This window comes from Fringilla coelebs, assembly GCF_963513975.1.
Source record: "Fringilla coelebs genome assembly, chromosome: 1".
NCBI lineage: Eukaryota > Metazoa > Chordata > Aves > Passeriformes > Fringillidae > Fringilla > Fringilla coelebs.
Window position 1 is genome coordinate 83,797,159 of NC_140028.1, and position 15,076 is coordinate 83,812,234.

The 15,076-nt window shown below is 41.0% G+C and overlaps 1 protein-coding gene across 1 annotated transcript; it reads left to right on the top strand.

The window, feature by feature from the left end:
* Positions 1-4,863: 4,863 nt before the first annotated feature.
* Positions 4,864-15,055, top strand: LOC311158947 (heterochromatin-associated protein MENT-like; the record flags this gene model as incomplete). The annotated part of the gene is made up of 7 exons (XM_084214695.1): positions 4,864-5,031; positions 6,078-6,164; positions 7,763-7,900; positions 10,128-10,245; positions 10,983-11,125; positions 13,145-13,312; positions 14,186-15,055. The coding sequence occupies 7 exons, from the start codon at positions 4,864-4,866 to the stop codon at positions 14,585-14,587; spliced, it is 1,224 nt and encodes a 407-aa protein (XP_084070821.1). The 3' UTR covers positions 14,588-15,055.
* Between the last annotated feature and the right edge of the window lie 21 nt (positions 15,056-15,076).

A 15,076-nucleotide genomic window follows, 5' to 3' on the forward strand; every position in this document is an offset into this window, starting at 1 on the left:
CTGCTTCAGCCTGGGAGCAAGGGCCCCCTCTCTCCACTGGGTCTCCCACTGGATCACAGCCTCCTCCAGACATCCACCCACTCCAGCATGGGCACCTCCCCTACCCACTGGGTCTCCCACTGGATCACAGCCTCCTCCAGACATCCACCCACTCCAGCATGGGCACCTCCCCTACCCACTGGGTCTCCCACTGGATCACAGCCTCCTCCAGACATCCACCCACTCCAGCATGGGCACGTCCCCTACAGGCTCTGGGTGAATCTCTGCATCCCCCGTGGATCCCCATGTGCTGCAGGGGCTCAGCTGCTTCACCATGGTCTCACCATGGCCTGCAGAGGAATCTCAGCTCCTGCACCTGAAGTGCCTCCTTCCACTCCTTCTCCACTGACCTTGGTGTCTCCATGTCATTTCCCTCACATGTTCTCACCTCCTCCTCTTCTCTGGTTAGAAAAACACTCTGTGTTTTTATTTTCTTCTTAATTCTGTTATCATAGAGGTGTTACCAACGTTTCTCAGCTTTGGCAAGCAGCATGTTCATCTTCAGAACCACCAGGAAATGGCTCTGCTGGACATGGTGGACAGGAACCACCTTTGTGGCCCCCTTGCTACCAAAAACCAGGCCATGCAAAACTCACAGGAACCTCTGAGAAGAGCCTGCTTCCTTCTTTGTTACACCCCGTAAGGCATTAGTCAAGTCACTGGTGCAACGTAACTGCACTTCCAAAAACCTGTTTTCAAGAAGCCTTGGGTTTGTTCTGTATCATCAAAATTTGCAACTTTAGGTCCACGAACTCCTCTTTGAAAAGTCACAGTAACTTTGAAAACTAAAGAAATAAGTACTTACTAGAAACTGATAGAGCAAGCCTCAACAAAAAGATGTTGTGAGCATGGACTGCTTGTCACTTAGTGATTCCAAGCTTGTCAAAACACAGCATATTAACATGCTTTCAGCTTATCCTACAATGAAAAATGGGGGTTTTGTGTTCCAGTACCAATGTCAGATTCATAAAATAATCCCTGACACCTCTGTGGTAGACAGAACTCATGAAAAGCAGAAATGGTAGACATAGGTTACATTAATAAAGCCAAGAAAATTTACAGTGTTGGTGTACTGTTAGTATACAAGACAAGGACATATAAACCCTCACTCTAACTGCAATGCAAATGCATCCATATTTTAAAGGTTTTATTTTGTCAACAGAAACAGGCACAAGAACCCCACTTTTCAGGTGTTATTTATAGTCCCGTCTTTACAGTTCTATTGCAAAAGATGTGATACTTGGTCTAATTTTCTTCCTAAGAAACATAGCTGAATAGGATTTTTTGCAGAGCAAAAATCATAATGAGACTTAGTCTAACATTGATTTTAAATTCTGCTGCTTATTACTAGCAATAACTGCAAGAGAACTCATCTTCAACAAATGCCCAAAAGGCCCACTCAGAGTGGATAATTTACAAAGTAGAGATATAGGAATATGGTAGTCAATCAGGCAGAAAGATACAGCCTTCATGTTGAGCCAGATAGGAATGAAAGATGGCTTCATAAAAGACCAAATTTCTTGATCAGTATGACAGGGAAAAAAGACTGGTTTTATCAAAAAAACTTTTTTATGACCATTTGTCAAAGGTCAATCCACTTGAAGTCAATAGTTCAGGCATTGTGATGCAGTGAAACCTTTTTTTTTACCATTCTGTCTGCATCAATTCACTACTTGCTTTCACTGTTTACATCTAGCACTGCAAAACCAAGAGCACTTACTTGGCTAATGTGTTTCCTTCTGTAACTCCAATGTCTCTTACCAAACAGGATCTTGCAACAGCTGGTACATACCACAAAGAGTGTCTACACAGCTTGGGAACCCTTTCTTCATCTTCCTGCATTTTTGGCCAATCTTCAGAGCTTGTAGTACCACTAACTGCTTGAGGGTTTTCTTCTATGAATTTATCTAAAAAAACAAACAACAGCACATTAAGATACACGGCAGAAGCACTTCTTAAGCTCATAAGTAAATATAGCAATACATTTCTGGAGCAAGAAAATAAGATGAACATGTAAGGAACAAAAACTGCACTTAAAAACAAAAGGTATGAAGAAAGCAAGGCACACATATCTCTCTTGAAACCTTGCAAGGCAAGTGAAGCAGTCAGATTTTAAGTGTATAGAAGCACTAAAATATAATCCTTGTTCAAAAGATGAACTTCAAATTGATGCTTTTTCCATATAGGTTGTCAGCATGCAGGTAATTTGTTTAATCTGCATGTGCCATACTTGTGGGCAGGGGCCATTCTTTACTAAGGTTGAATGTAGCAGAAAAGACAGATCATGATCACAAATGAAATTCATCAATACAATTTCATCTGAGTTACAAAAATTAAGATCAGAATTACACTAGTTTAAAGTAAAACATTTGATTACATCTTACATTACACCTTTGCTGATATCCAGTTTTACAGAGTCTCCTGGTTTTGCTCCCTGCTCTTATATGACAGTTTCAGTAAAAGAAATCATTACAAGCAGAGCTTCCAAGTAGCTTTTTAGCTTTTGGTGGATGATTCATACTCCCTAAATCCACCAAAGAGGGATAATAAGCTCAGTACAATGCAGGGCCTGTAGGTATCTAAAGCACCTTCACTGACTTTGCTAGGAGCAGAAGTCTTTCAAAATCACATCTACCAGTTCAAATGAGCCCAAAATTCACTCTTATTTCATCAACCATTTTAGGTGACTGTGTAAATACCTTCTGAACTTCCTTTGCAATGTGTTTTCTTAAAGAAAAAAACAAAAGTGCAAAATAACCTTGTACAAAATAAGGGCTTTATGTGACCTGAGGTCTACAAGTATTTAGATGTCTCAAATTTAACCAGAAGATCAATGAGATAAACAGTCTATTTCAATATTCCCTTTTAGCCATAGCTTTGAGATCAGTTTCTACTAATTTCCCCAGCTGGTAGAGTATAAAGAAAAGGAAGCTGTAAAATAATTTCACTGTATGTGTTGGCAATGCAGTGTGGTTGAATTATTTTCTGCAATTCCTACTTTTTTTGCAGGTCAAACTCCAAGGTTGTGGAGGACACCTGAAGGGAACTGGAATACTGGCCTTCGTGTTCCAGGACATACATGTACTAGCAGTGACCTTGAACTGAGGAGGTCCCCAAGTTCTGAAAGCAGGTGACAGAGAGAAGAACTAGGAATAAATGAGGGAGTGTGCACATTTAATACCAGAAGAGGATGTAGATAGAAAAGGGAGGTGCAAATATTTCTACATTTTCAAAAGTACTCATTGCCCCACAGACTGCCACAGACCCTGACTGAAGACAGATCTTAACTCTTTTCTCTCAGGATTTCAGGTAATTAGATATTCCTATCAAAATAACTAGCTTTTATTTGAAAGTCTTAAAAATTCACTTAAAATTCTTTGGAACTGAGCAGTTAAATGATGGCACAAAAGTCATTCAGGGGAAGGGAGTGTTTATTTTTTTACTATGAAGTGTAGCCCTTAGGAAAGCTCTCTGCTGAGGCACAGTGGACAGAATGCAAACCAGGGTTGGGAAAAACCTACAGAGCCCGGGAGGGCAGAAAGTTTCCTGACCTCTAGGAAGGGTGCCCTAATGACCAGGGTGTATTGGCATCTCCAGGAACAGCAGTATGATATGTGATTTGAAGGACCTAAAAATGCTTAGGTATGAGCTAGGCTGCATGGCATTCACCTCTGAAGCACACCTGGGAATGGTTCAAAGCTCTTGCTAGAAGTTTTAGGAAGCTCTCCAGGAAAGCTTTAAAAACAGAACTTGAGGACCTCAGAGGCTCCAGGCATCTCGGACACTTCATGGGAGCAGCCTCCTTTGAGGACTGCAGTTTTTGATTTAACCACAGAAATTTTGGGCGAAGATGGATTTAAATGACCGGTTGCTGTTGTTGATCTAATGCTTAAATTTTACTTGATGTCATCTTACACTGACTTTACCAAATGTTTTATTAGTCTTTATTCAGGTGAAGACAATGGAAATGTCTGAGTTTGTCCTAATATTTATCAAAGTATTAGATGGACCAAAAAATGCTATTAGGATGCACAGGTTTATTCCAGAACCATGTATGAAAAATCAATTTCATCCAGGGGTTCTGGTTATTTGTTTTCTTTGGTTTTGTCCTGCAAAAACATACTTAAGAAAAGAAGCAGAAGAAGGATGGAAAACGTGCTGGATAAACCGGCAGGAAACCAGAGAAAATTTGTTGGTGGTCAAAAGAGGAACTATTTGGGGTTGTATGTAAGTTAAAAGAATTTTCTTGAAAAACATAAATTAGCAAATCCAGATACAGCTTCCAAGTATGGGAAGTATTTATCTACACCAAGAACGTGTAATGATATGTATCTCTCTAGTAGCCTTCAGGATATATCTGTAGTGCATCACCTGAATTCAGCTTTTTTTCAGCAGAAAATAATAGTAGAGGAAGTTTAAACAAATAGAAAAAAGCCCAAAGTAGCATGGTGAGAAATCATTCTGTTTCACTCTCTCAGAATCTAAGAATAATGCTATGAAAATATGGAAAAGAGCACATAAGTTTTTGAAAAAAGTCTAAACTCTGAAAATGTATCTTGCTAAAATTGTACTCAACTGATGAAAAATAAATAAACCTGGCAAGGACACTGCAAGGGATGAGGAAGGAAAAATTAATGCAGGTCTTAGAAAGAAACATACTAGCTGACTGTACTTGGTCTCTGTGCAGCATTTCACCCAAAGACACCTTCAGACTGCCTGCACCTCTCAAAAACACAATCTCCCACTGGCAGCTTTGTATTTTTTAAAAGAAGCGAAGGGGCAGTCACCACCCCTCTCTGACACTTGTTTGTCTCAGGTGTACCAATGGAATCTCTCTCAGTGTCAACCAACAGCTTCACTCTGGACCTTTATAAAAAGCTGAATGAAACTTCCAAAGGCCAAAACATTTTCTTTTCTCCTTGGAGTATTGCAACTGCTCTTGCCATGGTCCACCTGGGTGCAAAAGGTGACACTGCAAGCCAGATGGCTGAGGTAAGCTCTGATATTAGCCACGTACAATCTTTGGGGAGTTCCTATATAAGTTGCACTGTAATTCTGCCTATGCGGAACAGCAAGGAACAACATGGGAGGACAGTGATCTGCAATGCTGCCAGCATGAGTAGGGATATTTTCTGTACCAACACTATGGCAGGTCACTTCCACTTTATTTCCAAGATCTCTGCTCTGCACCAACCCTACATTTAGCTTATACTTACAGTTCACAGAGCATTGCAAGTGATCTGCCAAGGAGCAGTTATCAACATTTAGAGGCTACTCTTGGTCTTGCTTGGAGCTCTCTGTTCCATTTTAACTGCTCTCTGAACAGAACAATTACCCTGATATAATGCCCAAAAAGTAATGAGGACACACCTTTATTAAAAAAATTAATATGCCACTACGATATGCTAGAGAAAGGAAATCTGGAGATAATCTCTTGAGCAAGATATCACTGCTTCTAGACCTCAGCTCGTCCTGGCAGGAGTGTATCTGCTTTCTCATACTGCACACAGTAAAGCAAGCTCTCCTGAACATGTGTTTGGCTACACAGGAAAGGCAGAAATCTTTGTTTGTGACATAGTTAGTTCATAAAAATAGAAATTCTTCCACAATTAATGGAGATATATAAGAGTACTGAAAATATCAGAGAGTCATAGAATATACTGAGTAGTAAGGCACTCATGAGGATCATTGAGTCCAACTCATGGCCCTGCACAGGACACCACAAGAGTCACACCATGTGCCTGAGAGTGTTGTCCAAACAGTTCTTGAACTCTGCCAGGTGTGGTGCTGTGGCCACCTCCCTGGGGATACTGTTCCAGTCACAATACTGATCTAGTATTAAGCAGTCCATGTGGCCAAAATCTATCTAGTAATGATAGAGTTACAGAGATTTAATCAATGTCCTCAATAACTTCAACAGACTATCACTGGGCATGGCTGGTGGATTACCATAGAAAATGAAGATATTTATAACCCTTGGGCATATTAATCTCAAACAAACAAGCTGTCTTTATGAACACTTATCATCATCATCACAGGTTCTTCATTTTAACCAGACTGCAAGAGAAGAAGGTTCATCTGAGACAACAAGGCCTTCTCCAGCAAGACCAAAGAAAAGAAAGATGGTATTTATCACAACAAAAGATTCTGAGATAAAAATCTCTGAGAATGGGATAATCCAATGCAACCATTGATTTTAGGCTTTTAACATCTTGTTTTCAGTCTATTATCTACTGTCTCGGTTCAGTAAGAACTATATACAAAAAAAGTGAACAAAGAGGTAATATGGCTGTAAAACTCATTAATTCAGTCTTTCAAAAGCAGAACTGAAACACTAACAGCGTTCTGATTGCCCATAATACTCTCTCACTTGGTTTTAGCTGGGCTGTGGAAATATCAAAAAATCATTAGTGCTAATATGCTTTGGACAATTCCATTTCTTATCACCTTCAGGTTGGTTGGGATATTTTTTCTGTAGTGATAAACAACTACTACCTTCTCACCTGACTATAGCCCTACCCACTAAAGTCCCCACCTCCTTTTGTATGCACAGACATATCAGGCAGACAAAATTCCCCTTTAAGGTAATGTGTATTGACTCACCTTTGCTCATCAGCTCCCCAGAGACTTGCCAGCAGGAGAAATGGCCCAGACATTTTTCAACAAATTAACTCCCTAATCAATGGAAAGTATTAAACTCAATCAAGCCATGGTTTTTTTCAGCATAGAGAGCTGAAAGAAATTAAGTTAGACTAGCTTCAAATAAAAAGGGCAAGAGGATTATATCATTCTCTCCCTTGATGGTGTGAGATGGTTCTTCAAGATGAATCACTGCACTCCCATTCATTTTAGCAACTCACTGACTTCATAAATTGTAGCACAGTCTGTCTAATCTTTTCCTTCAGATATTTCCCCCTATTGCCTCTTTGTTCTGTTCCCATCCCATTGAAAAAAACCAGCCTCTGCTATCCTGTGTCCTCTGGCTACCAAATTCGTTCCCAGGTGTCCTTCCTGGCAGCCCACATGTCAGCATGAGTGAGAAAAGATCATAGCAAGGAATGATAGACAAGTCAGCCTAAGTCAGCGGCAGAGACTCTCGGTGTCTCATGTGCTGGGCACAGTACATGACATGGGGGACGACACTGCATCCAGGCAGCTGGTGGGGAGCAGCTAGCAGGTAGCCCCTCATTCCTCCATTTGCAAAGCAACAGCTGGAAACAGCTGGCAAGCAACCTCATCCTCCCTAAAACCATCAAAACTGACATCCAGAACAAGCTCCAAAATCCAAATAGCAATAGAAAACACCCATGTGAAACATGAAAATTTGAATAATTGGTAAGTCCATGCCCTGACATTAGTTTCTGTGAAAGGAGAACACCTTCTCAAAAGCTGCCAGACTGCATTGATGGATCATTGTGAAACTGAAAGGTCTCATGAAACTGAAAATTGGGCCTGAAAGTGACAAAAATGAGGGAGATTAGGCTTCCTTGGTACACCATCATATGATGCCTCCCAAATACCTACAAAGCACTGCAGAAATAAATCATTGCCCTACAGGTAGAATCCCATTTATCTAGTTATACACAGTGCTGCATACATACAACATTCTCAAAAAAGTTTAATTCCCTGAAACTCCTTTTTAATTAAAAAAGCATGAACAATTTAAAAAAAGCAGGTGCATCGGACAAAAAAAAATCCATATTAATTGGCGTATCTTTCCAAGGATCCTGAGCATGAGGGAGCAGGAAACATCCATTCTGCCTTCAAAGAGCTCCTGTGTGACATCAACAAACGCAGAAACACTTACTTGCTGAAGAGTGCCAACCGACTGTACGAGGAAAAGACCTACCCATTACTGCCTGTGAGTTGAGCATCTTTACGTGGGAATATGCTGACATTAAGAGTGAATATCCGCAGAGATGAAAAAAAAATTCCAAATGATAGCACTGGGGTTTGAGTGAGAACACGAGGACAGCTATAGAGGGCTACTCTTGGACAGACAAGAGGTCCATCTGTTTTCAGCAGTGGGCAGTAGTTTGGCAAATGCATGAGAAAACTGTGTAGTGATTCTTCTCCAGAATCTGCCGTGGCCACCAACTGATCTGCAGCTCAGGGACTTCTTGAACCAGAGGGCATGTCTGCTTAAGTGACCCTGATGAGCTGCTGTTTCAGGACTTTGGACACTTGTCTTTTGAGTCTATTTCAGCCCTCAGTGCTAGGATTGCCACAGCTGAGCTATACACTGCAGGAAGGCCCTGTGCTTTCTCAGCTTGCTGCCTGTTGGCATTGCTGTTGGTTCACCTCCGTTCTGAAGGACATTTCTCCACATCTCTGGTCACCCTCATCCCCTGTGTCTGTATTTTTTATACTGTAGCATTTCTGAGACTGGGGAGGCCACAGCTGCATTGCAAACTCAGACAGTGGACACACCATAGTATTATAAGGTGCCATTATAGAAAAGTCTCTTTTGTTGCCTACTCTCTCCTTCATAGTTCCTGAATTTTTATTTGCGTTTTTGGCCATGATTAGGCAGATTTTTTTCATGCACCTGTCCATTACAGCTTCAATACCTGATTCCTAAACTGTAACAATCACTTCCTATATCTTACACTTTACTGGATCACCTACAAATATGTGAATAGATATATTTCAATGTAGACACCCAGATTTTGGTTTTGTAGAAAAAATACTGTAGCACAGATGCCAGTACACATATCCCTGTGGTACTCCAGCAGTAATAACCCTTCATTGTGAATGATTTTTCCTCCTACTCTTAGTTTCTAGTCTTTTAAACAAATGAGATGTAACTCTGTAGTCCCATGGATGCTCAGCCTTGGTGACAAGTCCTACAAAACGCATTTTGGTACCAAAAAGACTGTAATGGCTCAGCCCTTTATACCCATACATTGTCATCTTATTGCAAATCACCCATACCTTCTCGGTGATTTCTCATGTGCAGCTCCTCACAGCACAGCCAACAAACTCCATCTGTCTCCTTAACTAGCTAACCCACTCTTTTGTAGCACTCTTCTTTTTATTGGACACAGCTGTGGCCCATTAAGGGCAGGCCTGCTCCTAATCTTTGGTAATTAGAACAGCTGCAACTCCTCAGGTGTGAGATTACCTTCTGCCCTATCTTTGATTTCTTACATTCTATCTCCCCACACCCATATGCTTCCGAACACCTTCAGAAAGCTCCAGCAGATTCGTGATTTTCGACTTGCCATAACAAAATGTTGTTGACACTTCTCCAAGAAGTCACATTAACCCATACACCTACTATGCCATTCTATTCACTTGCCCCACACCGACTCATGAGTTTGTAATTATCCATATCTCTGAAATCTTTTCAAAACTGATGTTGGATTAATCATCTTCCAGGTCCTTGGAAGCGGGTTTTAAATGAGATTACTGTTCTTTGATTTTGGCATTTGTTTGGTTTCCTGAGTAATCAGCAATTTGTCTTTCTGAATGCGTATTGCTCATATTCTCCATAATCTCATGTGCGTTTGCTTTACAGAGAATCGAGGGAATTTCCTGCTGGGAATCACCCTGAATGATTTCATAGCAGACAGCAATAGAAACATTAATTCTGCTTTTCTGCCATGACTTTATTCTACCAGAACATTCCTTTTATTGTCTTCACAAATTTTTGGCAGGTTCCTCACCTTTGAAGCAAACTAAAAGCCTTTGTTTAACTTTATATGAGACTATTCTTCCATCTTGTACTGAACACTACTTCATAAAGCAGGAAAAAATAAGTATTTAAATTATATTAAAATGTCATTTTGAGAAATTAAAAAAATGTAAAGGTTTCATGGATATTTCAAAACTAAAAATTTCCACCTTTGATTTCAAACACAAAAATTTGAAATATCAAGTTTCCTTGAGATTGAAGTTTGATCAGTCCTTACTTAATATTTAGAATGGAATGTATCAGGCCTTATTATAAAGGTTACTGCATATAAACCAAGTTTTCTTAAATTATGTATTAGCAGATTGTATAATCTGTTAAACTGATTATTACTAATATTTTTATAAATCAAGTTTAACTAAATAAGTACACATTCTTTAATCCTGTCTTTCAGAAGTTCTTACAACTCATCACAAGCTATTACAATGCAAAGCCACAAGCTGTAAACTTTAAGAGAGCTGCAGAACAAGTCAGAGCACAGATCAATTCATGGGTAGAAAATAAAACTGAGAGTAAGTATCACTCTGATGGCTTTTTTCTTGTCTAACTTTCAAAAACTTTGTATTTCCACATTTATTGCTCCTGCAGCCAAGAATCCATAAAAGGTGGAAACTCAGGACAGGGAGGTGATGAGTTAAGTACAGCTAAATATTCTGAAGAATGCCTCACTCCAGCCTAACTGCTGCTCATCACAAGGTCCTTCCCTCAATTCTTTATCCTCTGAATCACTGCTGCTGGAAGGCATGCATAGGTCGATACTGTGTGGCTACACAATGATTAGTGAGGGTTTTACTACTGCATTCTTCAGCTGCTTGCAACCAGCTTCACAGAACATCCAAGCTATTCTGCTTTACCCAATGCCATTTATTACCAAAACTCCAATAAATATAATTTAAAAAAAAACCCTAGAGAATTTATAGAATGGTTTAGATTGGTAGGGACCTTAAGGATCATCTCGTTCCAACCCCCTGGCCATGGACAGGGACATCTTCTACTAGACCAGGTTGCTCAAAGCCCCATCCAACCTGGCCTTGAACACTTCCAGGGATGGGGCATCCACAACGTCTCTGGACAAAGGGTACAGAGATACTTCAAAAGGTCATTTTTACCGTATGTACAACATAAATACATATAAAAACCCCTCCCAAATGCAAACATTTTTCAAAGAGAGGTAGGCACAGACAAGGAGCAGTTAAAATTGGCAAGTTGTGCAGTTACATGGAATAACAGTCTCTGTCTGATTTTGAAGGGAAAATACAGAGTCTGCTGCCTGCAGGATCTCTCCATTCTCGCACTGTGCTGGTCTTAGTAAATGCCATTTATTTCAAAGGAAAGTGGGAGAAGAAATTTCTGGAGAAAAATACTTCTGAGATGCCCTTCAGAATAAGCAAGGTAAATTCCTTGTCAATATGCCTGCTGTCCTATGTCAACATGTCTATTACTGAGGAGAAAATACTTCACCTGTATTTCATATGCCACCGCCACACTACTTATAGCTGACAAAGTGCTATAAACTCAGGGAGAATACCAACTGTGAAAATAACTCAGCATAGACCTGATTATGCATATCCATGAAGACTAGATTTTTTATAAATAACTCCTCAGTATCAAAATACTTGGGAATTATTAAAGTTAATTTTTTTTTAAAAGTAAGCTAAGCAAAGTAAGCTAAGAAAAGTAAGTTAAGGACAAAAAGAAAGTTCTCTAAGTACCATTTCCAAACTGACCAGGTTGCTTTGGAAAGCAATGTTTATACACCTAGAGCTCACTTCTGCTCTTGGGACCCTGAGATCATGGGATCTAATCCAGCTGTTCTTCTCACATGCACCCTGGGTATTGCACAAAACCTCACAGGGAATTTTAATGGGGTTTGTCATTTTAGCTGAGTGTGTGAGGGTGATCTATTCAGATGATCTATTGATTGAGCTAACAGTATTTAAAAGATCATGCACTGACAATTCCCAGTAGCTGACTGTATGCATATTTTTGGACTGTGTCAAAAGCAAGCAAAACTATTTGTCAATTTTGTTTGACATAGATTAAGGCTGCAAGTACCTTTTGTATGCCAGATAACGTGAAGCAATTGAGGTGACTGTGTACCCGAAACTTACTACGCTACATGTGCAGTTTTAGGATCTGCCACAGCAGATGGTTGTGGTGGGTGACCTTGGCCAGCCACCAGGTGCCCAATGAGACTCCCTATCACTGCCCCTTGTCAACAGGATAGGGGGAGAAAAATGGGATGAAAAGGTCATGCATGGGTCAGGAAAAGAACAGGGGGAGCATTTACCAGTTGCCATCATGGGCAGAAGTTCAACTTCAAGAAATCAATTTACTGCCAATTCTCAGAGGAAGTTATGAAGTAAACCAAACATAAAGTGCCTCCCCCCACCCTCCCTTCCTCCCAGGCTCAACTTCACTTACAGCTCACCTGTGCCCCAAGGCAGTGCAGGGGACTGGGAACGGGCTAATGTTGTAGTCAGCTCATCACATGTTGTCTCTACAGCTCCTTCCTCCTCCTTCTCACACTTTTCCTCTGCTGAAGTGTGGGGTCCTATCTATTCAAAGCCCTTCACATTCAATGTGGGTCCTTCCCATGGTCTGCAGTTTTGCAAGAACTGCTCCAGTGTGAGTCCACTGCAGGGTCACATGTGATGCCAGAAAACAGTTGCTCTCCACAGCATGACGGGTCCTGCCAGGAGCTTGCTCCAGCATGGAATTTCCAGGGGTTGCAGCGTGGATATTTGCACACCACCATTATCTTCACCATGGGCTGCAGGGGAATATCAGCTCCAGAGCCTGGAGGACCTTCTCCCCCTCCTTCCTCACTGACCTAGGTATCTTCAGGGCAGTTTCTCCCACATCATCTCGCTCAGCTCTCCCAGCTGCTTTCATGCAGCAGTTTTTACCCTTTCTTAAACATGGTAATCACAGAGGCACTACCAATGTCACTGACTGGCTCAGATTTGGACAGTAGCAGGTCCATCCTGGAGCCAGCTGAAACTGGCTCCACCTGACAGAGGCATCTTCTGAGGTCTCCTCACAGAAACCATCCCTGCAGCTTCCCCACTACCATGCAAACCAAATATATTGGTGCCAGAAAGGGTTTTAATCACAGGATGAATACCAAGGCCTGCAAAGATAATTACTTGATTATCAAACTTAATTTTTATTTTAAATTTAGAAATACATTACAATACAGTTAATAGGTGTTTAGCTTGTGTGTTTATAATAATTTTTATAAAGATCTCAAAGACTTTGAAAAGAAGGTGTAGGTGATCCTGTCTAAAGAAAAGGGTCCTGGTATCCAGATGCTGCTGAATCTTGTACTTGTTTTCAGTTCAATGAAGCAGGTAAATTTTATCATCCTTTTAATGCATAAGGTAATTTTTATGTCTCAATTTTTTCCAGACCAAGACTAAACCTGTACACATGATGTTTTTGAAAGATAAATTTTTCCTGCTCCATGAAACCACCATGAAATTCAAAATCATTGAGCTGCCATATGTGGAAAATGAACTCAGCATGTTCCTTCTCCTTCCCGATGACATCAATGATAACACTACTGGCCTGGAGCTGGTAAAGCTGACCTACTGTTGCATCACATACACTATGAAACAGTAACACAAACAGATGAAAAAAGTGAGGCAGAACAAGCTTCAAAATCACAGTAGAATAGCTCCGATGTGCTCGTACTTTGCTTCAGAAACTGTAACACCACAATTCTCAGTTTAGGATTCAGGACATGTGGTAACATTACAAACACAGTACATCTAAAACCTATGTCCACACAACGTTCTTAGACTATTTTGTATTCTCTTTCCTATCACCAGTACAGCATACGGAAAGCAAGGATCACCTCTGAATCACCATGCCCTAGAGTTATCTTCCCCTGAGGGCTGTATTTATTAATTTTAATGTCATTTTCAGTCTGGATTTCCAGCTGATAGTCTGTGGTGGGGTTTCTCAAACTAAATGCTGACTACCCTGACCCAAAAGGTGCCCACAGCAACTCATGACTACGCCAGGATCAGTTTCAGATTCTAAACAGAGCAGGGCAAATACTTTTATTTGTACCTCAGTTCCCATGCATCCCACTTATTTATCACTACTAAGAGAAAATTTATCCATATAACAATAATGATAGGTGCTTGATGTGTGTATATAAGTAATACATTGCAAAAACAGCAATGTTCTTCACACCAGAGGAAAAAATGATAAACTACTCTGAGGCTTCAGACCTACACCTCCCCACCTTTAGGAAAATAAACAGGAGTATAAGTCACTCAGCACTTTGTCAGATCATGCCCTCTAAATATGATGCACGTTCCATCTGTAGTCACCGCTGGTAGCTGGGTCTTGCATTACATGTTCTTGATGAGCAATAAGACACTGGTCTGTGCATGTCTTATCTCTGTCATTCCAATTGCTTTCTTCCTCAACTCATTGCAGGTGGAAAGAGAGCTGACATATGAGAAACTGTCTGAATGGACCAAATCAGACAATATGACAAAAGCTGAAGTGGATCTGTACCTGCCCAAGTTGAAGCTGGAAGAAAATTATGACCTTAAATCCCCTCTGAGCAGCATGGGGATACAAAATGCTTTTGACCCAGCTCAGGCTGATTTCACAGGGATGTCAGCGAAGAAGGATCTTTACATCTCACAAGTTATTCACAAAGCTTTTGTGGAGGTCAATGAAGAAGGTACGGAGGCAGCAGCTGCCACAGGTGTCTTGATGATGAGATCAAGAGTCCCAACAACAACTTTCAAAGCTGACCACCCATTTATCTTCTTCATCAGACACAACAAATCACAAACCATCCTCTTCTTTGGCAGGTTTTGCTCACCCTAGTTGGTGAGTCCTTGCCCTGCATAGCAGGAGATGCTTGCTTGCTACCACAGAGGCAAACCCCAAACCTGAGGCTCTCTGCAACTGAGGGAGCAGGACTTGAACCCCTTCCTTATTAGACCACACTCTCTGGTGCCCGAAGCACAGCTTCTCCAATGTCTCCTTCCTAAGGTGAAGGGACAACCATGGCAGAGCCACGGGGAGTGTGCGATGCCTTGCACCCACGGCGCAATCCTGGCTATCATTTGGATCAGGCCATCATGGGTAGCTCTGTCCTTATCGCTTTATACCACCATGGCATTTCTATCTCTCCCACTCATAGCACTGTGCACAAATATATTTTGGCAGAGTCTTTCTCCTTACCCTTATGATGAGGGCTACTTATCCTGATGTGGTCCTAGCATGTACCCCCAGCCTGCAGCAGTCAGACCCAGCTCCTGCTTTTTAGTCCTGGAGTTAATACTGGAGGCAGATCCTCCCAACCTTCACCCT